Source organism: Condylura cristata, unplaced genomic scaffold (assembly GCF_000260355.1).
Source record: "Condylura cristata isolate star-nosed mole 26May11 unplaced genomic scaffold, ConCri1.0 scaffold00022, whole genome shotgun sequence".
NCBI classification, from domain to species: domain Eukaryota; kingdom Metazoa; phylum Chordata; class Mammalia; order Eulipotyphla; family Talpidae; genus Condylura; species Condylura cristata.
In genome coordinates this window covers 4256978-4270360 of record NW_004567123.1, presented here as the reverse complement: position 1 = coordinate 4270360, position 13383 = coordinate 4256978, and the positions used below count along the sequence as shown (strand labels likewise).

Genomic DNA, 13383 nt, shown 5'->3' with positions numbered 1-13383 from the left:
AACAAGACAATATAACACACACACACAGATATTCTATGGGAACCAAGATGAATCAATATTTTTCTGTTCAATATGGTTAGGATATACAGTTGGATATAAACAAGTGGAGTCAGAAAGGCAAGTGATTCAGTTTATGATTGTTTCATGTGTAAATCTCATTTTCATGATAAAAATTAACTGTTGCTAAGATTCACAAAAGGAAGAAGTCAGCCAGGCAGATGGAATGAGGAAATGAGGTGAGATGGTAAGAGTCACACTGCAGGCAGGGAATGATAAAGGCAAAGGCACCAGGGAATCTGTGGAGCTGTAAGAGGTCCCACATATAGAACCTGGAGAGCATGAGAGTTCGGATCCAGGGACTGGAGGGGGGAGGGTGTGGGTGGGTGAGTGGGTGGGCTAAAGTGGGAGTAGTCTGAGAAAGGCATTGGGGCAAGCAGAAGGGAATCATGGGCCAACTGTCATCTCATTCTACCTGAGTGATACCATCACAACCACAGCAGGAGTGGCATCCCTAAGAAGGGCCGGGATTTATAAAGAATCAATTCTCTTTCCTAGTAGGTGTTGAATAAATACTGTCTTCAGATTAAGAGTAGCCACTTATGTCTTTGTTTATCAAGTGAATACTGACCATCTTCTGGTCTGTCCTTCAGTATCATTTCTTCCATGAAGACCCCACCCAAATATCTCTCAGTATTGCCCTACAATTTTAAACTTCCAGATTAAACCAAGAGAACAATGTTCATCTAAACATAAATTGTCACAGAGAATGGGCATAATGCCTGATATTATCTCTAGAAAGGGCACCAGGATTTTTAAAGAAGCTCATGGTGATTAAAAAATTTTCAATATGAAAGTATGATTTTTTCCTCCCTGTCTAGCTTGTTCTTCAGTATTGATTTGAATGAATAAAAATAAATCTGAAGGTCCTTTGAAAAATATTATTCTAAAATCTTTTACAAAAAATAATGGAGTTGGGCCCTCCCTGGTGGCACAGCAGGTTAATGCACTGCAAAAGAAGCCTAAGCCACTTCCGCACAAGTTCGATCCTTGCCTGCTACGGAGGAGGAGATCCACATGGCGTGGCAGACCTCTCCTGACCCGCCCGCTGCTCCCCTCAGCAGTGTACTTGTTGATCTGCATGTTCTGCTCCCCACTCTGTCCCTGGTGAATTCTCTCACCCTCCGCATCTCTGGCCTGTACCCCAGCTCTGTATGAATAAATAAATAAATAAATAAATAAATAAATAAATAATGGAGTCATTATTAAAAAAAAGTTGAACAAATTCTGTACTTCCTTTTTTCCCTCTATTATTCTTTTCTTCTTTCATCCTTTCCTCCTGCACTTTTCCCTTACCTTTGCTTTTTATGCTTATATGAAAGAGTACATGAAAACCCCAGAATGCAGTAACAGTCACACAAGTTATTCAAAAACAATTTAATTAAAAATCCAGGGTTGCAATTTGAATTTACCCTGCACCAAAGAAAAAGTAGAGCAATGATGTGTCAAACAAAATTCAAGTAGTTGTATAGTGAAATAATTTCAATACAAATACTGGAAAACAGTAAGTGTAATTTTATTTACACCATTTGAAGAGGAAAAAATGACTCTGAACAGGTAGTAGTGTACAGAGCACAAATGTGACAGGTCCTTTAAATTTAAAAGTATATGAGTATTCTCTCAAAAGGCATTAAAACATCTCCCTAATAGTAGAAACAAAAGTACAGATTATAAATTCTGTGTAACCCTTAATATTCAATTGGTCTACTTGTTTCTAATGTTTCAGTGTAAGAATTCTTCCACAATGTTATGACACATTAACAAGAAAATATATACTTTTCTGGTTACAATTTTGGTGTTCTAATATTTTAAGAAAATATTTTCTATTAGACATTTACATTTATTATAAACAAACTTTATGACAATGACAGCTGCGACTACTACTAGTACTACTTCTACTACTACGGTTACTACTACAACTACTACTGCTACTTCTACTACTACAGCTACTACTACTACTATAACTACTACTACTTCTACTGCTACTACTACTTCTACTACAGCTACTACTACTACTACTTCTACTATTACAGCTACTACTACTATTACTACAACTACTACTACTACTAAAAACCTTACTGCTTATGTGCACTTTAAATTCTTTTTTAACTACAGACACCTATGTCTATACCAGCATTTTCTGGAAAATGTTAATAAGATTCTAAGAGACAAGTCTTGCTTCTGACTGTGTGAATGTGCTGAAATATTAGTGAGGATATGATTCCTCACACTCTGGCCTTTTGATGAAACGCCTTTCCAATACCAGTGTGTCATCTTATCCTACAATTTCACACATCAGCTGCCAGGGCATCTATCCGAGAGCCCAGTTTCACATTGCACTAATGAGTCAACACCTGTTAAGAGTGGAGAAATCTGAACCTTGTTAGCGATTGTGAAGCCTCCTGGGAGTTTGGATGCTGAGCATTGTCATACTCACCGCCAGCATGTCTGTACTGAGGACCCTGGCAGCAGCAGTGATGAAGTCCCCCACCAGCATTGAGAAGCCAGGCAAACCCAGGGAAAAAAATCGGGGTGGGCAATGTCTTATGATGGTATTTAAAATATCCTGAAAGGAAATGTAAGAAAACATTAACAGTAAATTTTAAGGACAAAATTTCAAAATAGATTGGTTGAATATATGGTCATTGTGTGATAACCCAAGAGAACATAGATCACATACATTTTTTTATTGAGAGGGGTGCTGGGAGAGGAGTTAGTTTAGGGCTATTGACCCACTTTATAGGTAAACTGCCAGATGACCTGGCCAAAATCTAAATCATGGCATTGGGATTAGGTACTTCTTCCTAACGGTGAACTCTTCAGACAAGTTAGGGGATTGCTGAAGTGGATATATGAATGAAACCTTCATTTATCACTACAACCAGGACGGTATTCAATTTCTCACTTCTGATTTTCTTCAATTTTCAAAAGTTAAGGCACACTGTCGCATAAGAGTAGATAGTGATGAAAAGTTTCACTCTTTGGGTAACCCCATGTGCTACAAGAGGAATGGATGGAGTGGTAGGTTGAGAGCAGTAGTCGGCCTGGTTCCAAGCCCCAGAGAGAGGGAGCTGCCTGGCAAAGTGGAGCAGGATGAAGACCATCATCTGCTCAGACACCTTGTACTCCTGGGCTTTCATTCAGTGGGTGGCTGGGTGGTCCCTCACCCCAGTTCTATTCTGAGATAGTCACAGCTTCATTCTGTGGCAAACCAGGGATCCACCACTGGAAAGTGTTCACGCCATCCAGGGCCAGGCCACATCTCTGAAGCCATCTGTGTGAGAGTGTTTATGTGCAAGGGGGGGATTAGTAAGAAAACCACAAACTCCTTTCATGCACTTCTAGGCCATGCACATTAATCAGTTGTAATGAAGTTCTGTAGTTATGTGACTGGTGGTTATATAACCTATAGTTAGTCTCAGAAGACAAGTAGAAAGCATTACAAAACAAGAAGACCAGTTTTTTTCTTTCTCCAGTTTCAGTGGGACTGTTTAAAAATAATCTTTAAAATAATCTTGATTTAATCCAGGTTAAAGTAGCAGCAATATGTTAAACACTAACATGTTGAAGTCCTTTGTAAAATAAAAAATAAGGTAATTTAGCAATTTGAAATCCTAAAAAAAGATCATGTTCATAGAACATTTGTTTTTAAGTAGATGCCTCTCTTACATAAATAGACTCACCTAATTTCTACAAACCATGCTGTTTATATCCTTTAAATGACTGTACAATGCTTACTCCATTAAAGCTCATAGGTATTAAATAGTTTAACCTATTAATTTGAAGTTCTAGCATTTGAACAGACTTTTCCTGAATGAAAAGTAGTTGGATAAAAGGAAGGAAGGTGAGAAGGAAGGAAGGAAGGCAGGGAGGAAGGAAAGAAGGAAAGAAAAACATGAACTGTGCTTCTTCCAAGTTAATGTTTAAACCTGCTTTAATCACATCCTTTGATACACTTTAGGGTCCATATCAGCCAAGGCAAACATTCTAAGGGGCTGAGCAGATGGATGCTGCAGTTTAGAAAGTGTGTGGTAAACTCATGCTCCAAGAGTGGAACAAAAGATCCACCTTTTTCATAATTAAGCCTCTGATTAATGCCCTGGGCTCCTCACCACACACCTGTAATTACTCAACAGAGGTACGCATTGTGCTGGGCCTTGTCTCAGAATATCAGGCATCAAGCTATCCAGCAGCAGATGGAAGCACATTTCTGTTGACATATGCTGCAATGAAAGGATTCATGCAAACCTGGCTAGCAGGTAGCAGAATGCCATGCATTTGAAGATTAATAATGCAAACAACCATGATGTTAACTTTGTTATGTTTGTGTTAATTCCATCTGTTGCGATGAGAAACTAAGCTTTGAACCCCATAGCTTTAAAACATCTCTAGTACATACTTATTTCCAAGAAGACATTTTGCACCCTGATGGGATGTTTATGGAGACTGTGAACTAAACCCTTTAACACATGAAACCCAGAGTTTGTAAATGGAATCCATTTTGCTTTTTAAGATTCATATGTGTAAAGACAATGATCTGTAAATGGAGCACTCACAAAAATTACCAATGGCCACTGATACTAAAGACAGCAGAAATGCTTGTAGCTGATATGGCCGAGATAAAGTCACATAGTTCCCCACCTCCTGGACTTCGGCCAGTCACTTCAACGGAACCTGTTTCTGTGGGCAAGAAGGCTGGAAAGAAAGGGCAAAATAACAGATGGCTAGCCTACCCTAGCCTGCCACCCACGAAAGACAGAGCCCCAAGGAGGTGAGTGGGCTGAGCTGCCAGTTAGAGACAGCACTCGGGTAGGATTGAGGTGGGGGTTAAAGAGGCAAATACATGATCAGTGAGCCAAATTATGATCATTCCTGCTTATTTTGCTTATCCACACTGAAATGGAACGCCCACAATCACAAAGACTATATCTTGTGTGATAACTTTCGAGTTAGGAAAACTGTGTGGTGCTCTGCAGAGTGTAGTTGCAGATTCTCAACAGTCACATCTACCCAGGGCTCTGATCACTTCTAGTCAAATCTTTCTTTCACCACCTTCCTCCTGATATGATAAAGTCACAGTAATAATCAGAAAAATAAAGATCTTGAGACTGAAACATTCTTAAGTCTCTTGGGTTTTAGGTACAGTGAGAACTGGAAGGCATTCCCAAGTTTTAATTGTTTATGTACAACTCTAGTGCATTTTGTCTTGTCCAAATTGAACATTACTAGTCTGTTTTTCAGAGTAACTATTCTATACTTAAAATAGGATTGTTCTGGAAAACTAGTATATTGTGGCATAAATAGGAAACAACACTTAAATCAACACAATGATGATACTGAATTTTTGGTGTCACTGAAGGAGGCTCTCCTTGCTCAGAGGTGTGGTTTGTCTCTTCAGGGTGGTATGAGAGAAGTTCTGCATCCATTCCAACTGGCTTACCTGAGAGAGTCACAAGGACAGGGAGAGATGAAAATGGGGTGCCCATTTCCAGTGTGCGATTCAATGCTATCCAAGGCTATCTCCATGTGAATACCACTGGGCAAGGCTACTGTACTCAAACTCTGGCATACTGAAAACTCCAGAACCAGGGTCACAGACTTAAGTTTAAGGCCTAATGTATGTGGCTGTGGGTTGATCACGTCATGCCAGGGCCTCACATGGGAAAATTCCTCTCACGGAGTTGTAGCTGGTGATCTAGCAGATATGAATACATGCCTTTGCATGTAGAAAGGATCATACAGAAATAATCACAGTGACATTGTTTTTTTCCAAAATGGGGAGGACTGAAGAATTTTATTTTCAAGACTTACTTTGTAGGTACACTGTGGAGAATTAGTGAAGTATTACTTTACTGATATTCAGAAGTATGTTTACATTTCAAAGGTGGCAGAAATAAGACCCTCAGATTCTATTTACCAGGAATTTTAAAACTCTAGAAATAAAATAAAAACAAGTGGGTCTAATAGAAAAATTAATTTCTTTTCTGTATTTTAAACAGGCTAGACTGGTATGTTTAATGAAAAATGGACTCTAAAATAGGAATTAATCTTATTCTTCAAAATGACAGTATGAAGTATAGGCAAAACTCTTTCATTTGCTTTTGTTCAAAAGAAATAGTATTTGTTCTGCAAAATGCGGAACATAGTGAACTGACCACCAAATTAGTATTTTTCTCTTGCTTTTGGTTAACTGGTGCTACACACTGAGTGTAAAGACTAGTTTGTAAGATAATAATTGTGAATTTGCAGTTTATCAAAAGATTCAGGTTTATGAGAAAGTAACTAGTGAGAACATCTGTCTCTTATCACTGATCTTACAAAAAAAAATCAGGTAATTCAAATAGAGGCGTGTTGTTTCCTCTCATCCAAAGCACAGTTCTATAAACACAAGCCACATTCAGCCTGGTAAATGAATCGCTTTAATTGAATGCTATGTACACAGTAACTGGAAAAGCCATAAGTGATAAGAAAAACATATGGTGATGGCAACAGAAATTGGTTTATTCATTTTGCATAGTGTTATTTTTTTTAGTTCTCTTATAATTGACCTTTAGAATGATAAATGTGTAAAATAACTTTGTTTATTATGGCTCCAAATCTTTCAACAATTACACAAAATGAAAATTTAAGGAAGGATTCATTCTGGAAGCATTTCCATTGTTTACATAATTGCACAGCTATAATTTAGTGCTCGTGTTGTTATGAAAAATAAAAAAGGGGCGATTACAGGCCATTTCAAATCAAAATATTGCACAGTGGTATCAAAAATGGGGGAAAATGTTCCCTTTAAAGCAGTTTTAAATGGATTAACCCTCTAAACAAAAACATTTCAATATAGTATTTTATAAAATACGAATGTTGAAGAAATAGCCATCTTTCAAACAGAATTAGAAATGTTGCAACTGTACTTTCACACCAATTACATATATATTATTCACTTAATATTTGCTCAGGGCCCAGCAGATGATGGTTGTAACACAATAGCCAGCCATCTGTCTCCCTGCCTTTCCTTAGCGGACTCTTGCCTGCTCCCCAGAAGCAAACAGATCCAGTTATTCCACCTAAAGTCACTCAGACCTTCCAGAAGGCGGCACAGATTAAAGAATAAAATGCATATATGCAAAATCATTGAATCTTCTTTTAATGTTTTACTTTTAAGAAAATTAACATGATATACTTAATGAGTTCACTGATATTCTTTAGAGAACATATCTGTGTTTCACCTAGAAAATTGTATAGAAATCCCTTTTGCTGATAAAATGACAAATGTTCAGATCTAGTTATCACATTAATATGACTAATTAAAAGGCATGATTCATTCCACACCCAGGTGATAGTATCAAAATATCTATTTGCAAAAGGATAATTTTTACACCTTTAACAATTAAAATTTTCTTTAACAATTAAAAACAGTCACAATCCTACAGTATTGAGAGAAGGACATATTTTTGAGCATTTTTTAAAAAAGGTTTTTTTTTTTTTTGCTTCCGGACTTGGGGGCCGGGCCGGGTTTGGGCTTTTTTTTTTTATTGCCTTATTGGCAAAGCTCAGAAATACTGGGTGACAAAAAGGTTTTAGCTACCCAAAGAACACATGTGAAGAGTCCTCACAGTGCGAACGCCTCTTATTTTTGCTAGTGGGTCTTTGCTTCTTTAGCTCTGCACACAAATACATCCTTTACCCTCCTTTTCATGCCCTATGGTTGGGTTCAGGGAGAGATTTTTGTTATTCAAAAAATAAAACAGAACACAGCAGATGATGCCACCAGCACTGAATTTCCAGAAAAGTCATTGGAAATAAAAACTTAGCAGGACAAAGCTACAAAATTACTTTGAAGATCTGCTCAGGAATATGTGGCATTTACTATGCATTATGTGTTAAAATCATCCAGTACAGAACAATCTGGAGAAAAGGTGATTTTTATAAGTGTTGGGAAAATGTGCCTTTTCTAGATGTATGTGAATTTTCTAGGTGCAACTATGTGATGAAGGCCAAGAGAAAATGGCCGGACGAAGTAATTGAGTTTTGTAGTTGGAGAAACAAAATCACCTAGCTACTACTCAGCATGGGATAAGCTGCCAAGAAGATACTGAGCTTCCTTGAAAGTACCTTGCAAAGGAAAAAGGGAGTAAGAAACAAAACTAACTCCTGATGGCTACAGAAGCTGCTTCCGCCATTCACAAGGAATCAGGATTTGGGGAGTAATGGAACAAATGGGCAGGTGGCAGAGAAAGTTGATGCAAGTCATAAAACAGAGCCCTGCATATATTTTATTGCTTTGCAATTACTAATCCCTCTGATGAGCAGACAACTAATCTGAAGATGAACTGTTTCAGAAAAAATGGTAGGTTGGATGATTGGTAGATTTAAGAAACACTATATAAATTTTATTTTTATGCTGGTTTTGATATTTATCTGTCATCAGTTTATCTTAACTGCTTTTCCTTTTGGTTGGTTGTAAAAGCTTTACTGAGATGTAATTTATATGTGTATGTGTGTGTGTATACACATATGTGTACACACATGTATGTATATATGCATATATATGTATATACACACACACATTATATAATATACAATGAAATTCACCTTCAAAGTGTACAATTCCGTAAGTTTTAAGTATGTTCATAGAATTCTATATTTTAATACTATTGTATATTTTAATATATAATTAAAATACTAATATTTTAATTGTATATTTTAATTAATATCTAATTTGAGAACATTTTCATCATTCCAAAGTGAAATCTACTGCCTACTAGAAGTCATTCTCCATTATTTCTCCACCAGGCAACCACTAATCTGTTGATACTTTCTATCTCTGTTTATGTCTATTCTGGATATTGCAGAATATGGAGTCACACAATGTGGCATTTTTATCTTCCCTTTTACTATTTGCTAAGGTTCATCCATGTTACAACATGTAGCAGCACTTTATCTTGTTTTATGACCAGAAGTCTTCCATTGTATTCTTATACTACATCTTGTTTAACCTTTTATCAATTGGGTATTTGGGTTGTTTCTACCTTTTGGTAATTAACAAAGGTTGTACTATGAAAATCTGGCTACAAGCTTTCATTTGAATGGGTATCTACCTAGGTTCATATAATTAATTCTGTTTTACTTTTGAGGAACCACAGCAGCTTAGCCATTTTACATTCTTTATTTTTATCTTTGCATACGAAAACTGGGATATAGGCCAGAGGTGCAGAGGTGAGAGGATTCACCAGAGACAGGGTAAGGAGTAGAACAGGCAGATCTGCAATACACTGCTGAGGAGAGTAGAGGGTGAGACAGGAGAGGCCTACTGTTTCATGTGGGTCACTTCTGGCTGGGGATCAAACTCATGCCACATTGGCTGACCATAGCTTGACAGTGCTGAGACTTTAACTCCCTTGCCAGCAGAGAAGCCCCGACTTCACATTCTTACATGCAGTGTAAGGATTCCAATTTCTCCACCTTCTCATAAACATTTTCCACGTTGCTTTTAAAAAATTCTAATAATCCTAGTGAACATGAAGTGGCATCTTACTGGGGCTTTGATTTGTATCTCCCTAGTGATTAATGACATTCAACACCTATTTATGTGCTTCCTGTCACTATTATACCTTCTTTGGAAAATTTTTGTAAGCTTCTTCATCCACTTTTAAATTGGGCCATTGATGTTTCTAAGTGTTTTTTTTTTTTAAAGATTTATTTACTTATGCATACAGAACTGGGGTACAGGAGAGAGGTGCAGGAGCAGTGAGATGATTTACCAGAGACAGAGTGGGGCGCAGAACAGGCTGACTGATGAAATATACTGCTGAGGGAAGCAGTGTGGGTCAGGAAAGGTCTGCTGTGCCATGTGGGTCACCCCCCGGGTGGGATTCAAAGTCATGCTAAAGTGGCTTTGGCTTCTTAGTGCTGTACTTTAACCTGCTGTGCCACCAGGCAGGGCCCTGTTTTTTAAGTTTTTGAAAATTTTTTTATTTTAAAGATTTATTTATGCATACAGAACTGGGGTACAGGCCAGAGGTGCAGGGTTGGTGAGAGGATTCATCAGAAACAGAGTGGGGAGCAGAACAGGCCGACTGATGAAGTACACTGCTGAGGGGAGCAGTGGGCGGTGAGGAGAGGTCTGCCCTGCCATGTGGATCACCTCCGGGGTGGGGACTGAACTCATGCTGAAGTGGCTTTAGCTTATTAGTGCCGTGCCTTAACTCACTGCACCACCAGTGAGGGCCCTGTTTTTAAGTTTTGGAGCATCTTTATATATTATGGGCACCAGACTCTGATCAGATATTTGTTATGCAAATCTTTTTTTTTTTTACCATTTGTGTATTATCTTTTTACTTACTGATAGTGTTCACCAATGCACAAAAGGTTTTAATTTTAAGGAGATACAATTTATCCTTTCATTGCTTGTGTTTTTGGTGTCACAGCTATGAATACACAGCTATGAATTCAATTGCCAAATTGAACAAAGGTCACAAATATTTACAACCTACTTTTCTTTAGTAACTTTATAGATTTTCGTTCCTATCTTTAGGTCTTTTTCATTCTGCATAAATTTTGTATGTGGTATAAAGTTGGTGTCCAACCTAATCCTTCTGCTGGTGGACAACCAGTTGTCCCAATACCATTTGTTGAATAGACAATTCTTTCCAAATGGAATTTTCTTGATACCTTTGTCAAAAGTGATGTACAGGCTTACTTCTTGACTCATTTCTATTCCACTGATCTTTGTGCCTAAGTTTTTTTTTTTTTTTTAAAGATTTATTTATGCATACAGAACTGGGGTACAGGCCAGAGGCTCAGGGGCGGTGAGAGGCTTCACCAGAGACAGAGTGGGGAGCAGAACAGGCAGATCGACGAAGTACACTGCTGAGGGGAGCAGCGGGCGGGTCAGGAGAGGTCTGCCTCGCCATGTGGTCACCTCCGGGGCAGGCGGGAATCGAACTCATGCGGAAGTGGCTTCAGATTCTCAGTGCTGCGCTTTAACCCGCTGCGCCACCAGGGAGGGCCTGTGCCTAAGTTTTAACCACTACCACACTATAGCTTTTGAAATATAAAACTGTGGGCCCTTGAATTATATTCTTCTTGTTCAAGATGATTTGGCTGAGGTTTCCTGTATTTGCATATCAATCTTAGATCAGTATTTTTATTTCTGCAAAAAGGACTATTGGGACTTTGATAGGGATTATGTTGAATTCGAAGACCAATTTGGAGATCTTAACAACATTAAGTACTTCAATGCAGGGACATAGGATATTTTTCCATATAGTTAGATATTCTTTAATTTCTTACGGAACTGTTTTTGTAGTTTTCAGTGTATACATCTTACACTTCCTTTGTTATGTATTTTTTTCTAAATAATTTCTTCTTTTTAATGCTACTGTAAATGAAATTATTTTCCTACTTTCATTTTTAACTATACATTGTAATGAATAGAAATATAACTGATTTTTTGTACATCATCCTCATATTTTACAACCTCACTGAATTCATTTATTCTAGTAGGGATTTTGTGGAGAGAGTGACAGGGAGATGGTCAACCTAACAGGATATTCTGGCACATTTATGATTTGATACAATGAAGGAACTGCTGAAGGGTCATAGAACAAAGTAACTTGCCAGCTGCACCAATCATGTCTTGAAAATGATGAGGCCTGACTATCTAATGACTGTCAAAGCTGTGACCCTGATAAGCTTCAAATCCACAACATTACAGTTTGTACAACAGGCTGGCTTAATGAGGTCGATGCAGATGCTGTAGAGCAGTTATTAACTGCTCACAATGAGACTTTAGCAAATGGTGACTTCAATAACTTGTTGCCAGTAAGCGATGAAAGAGAGACTGTCAAGGTTTCATGAAACTTAGGAATGCATCAGTTTTGGACACTGATGCAGCACTCCACAAAAGAACTGCCCCTTATGGCCAATAGTAAAGGACAAGTCTAACTAGAAAGTCACTTGTATATCTGAGGAATTTTCCAGGGGCTTGGGAATAGGCTGGCTGGGTATGGTTAGAAACACACCTATAATACATGGTTGTGCAAGTCATACATTAAGAGAAATTACAACAAAGAGTAAAGAGGGTACACATAGAAGATAGGTACTAAGGAGACCGCAGTCTTACTGTTTCCAGGTTTATTTTTCATCCTCTCTCAGAGTACATCAGCTAAAAATTCATTCCTAGAATAATGAAAAGAAATTCTCAGAAGAAATCATAGGCATGGCACATTCAGGTGCCGCCTAATGCCATGGCTGCATGGTGCATGAAGCTTAATTAACATTGCCAATGATGCCAAGAAGAATAATCATCTCACTCTCATGCTGGAATCCAGATTTTGACTGGACTATAAACTTGTTTACTTTAGAATGAACTAACAAAATTTAGTATGGAAAATACTTACCTACTGAAATTGGGTAACAAAGGTATTTAATTTGTTTCTTTGGAACCATGGAAACCTAGAAATGCTCCAAGAGATCACTGTTCCATCTTTTCATTTTATACAAATGGAATAAGTGATCAATCAAGGCCAGAAATTACACTGAAGTTAGAACACAAACCCAGGACTACTCTTCCTCCTTTGAAGAAGAGAAATATTAATTCAGAGTCAGTGAAAATTCTTTTGTCATTTGTTAGTAACAGACCTCATATATAGCACAGTGAAAGTTTGAGGCCATTACTTAGATCTGAAGTATAAACCACTTTAGCGTCTCATTCACTTTGCTTAATTGTTTTAAAATGAAATGATACTTTTTTTTTCTTTATTCTTAATTTTATGTTTATAATTTAGTTATTAAATGAAGTACTTTCTTTCTTACATCTTTGTTAATTTCTGAACAGGATCTAATTTTTCCCATCAGACGAGGGTCACTAAAACTCTCCTGCCACCAAAACACCCACAGTCCATTGCCATAGTAAGGACAATAATAGCTCTCACTGCTTAAAAGTGTGCTTCTGAAAGATACAGTATAGCTCTCACGTTCATAGAAATACTACCAGATGAGGGCACTGGATCATAAACCCTCTCCCCAAAACACTCTTAAGAAACTGCTGAAAGAAATTTTATATGTGAGTGCTGTGTGCTAATGCAGATGCTTCCTGAGGAGATGGGCCTGCGGCTGTGGTAGTGGTTACAAAGATTCCCTGGGGAAAACACATACCAAAAAATCTCACAGAATTTCAACAAGAAATCTGGGCCCCACAGGCACCACAGAAGCAGCAAGTTCTGGGTTCATGTACCTTAGCTCAAGGCTGTTAATACACTGTCTTCTGATACTGTTAAAGAGTAGCGTCCAGTGCATTTACTTTTCTAATATCAAAATTCTCCTGCC

At 37.8% G+C, this 13383-nt stretch overlaps 1 protein-coding gene across 1 annotated transcript in view; it reads right to left on the bottom strand.

Annotated features, from left to right (window-relative positions):
* RALGAPA2 (Ral GTPase activating protein, alpha subunit 2 (catalytic)) overlaps positions 1-13383 on the bottom strand; it is a 285916-nt gene that overhangs the window by 128517 nt on the left and 144016 nt on the right. Inside the window, exon 24 of the mRNA XM_012728090.1 lies at positions 2495-2623. Coding sequence (XP_012583544.1) covers positions 2495-2623 — 129 coding nt within the window. The remainder of the gene's footprint in view (positions 1-2494; positions 2624-13383) is intronic.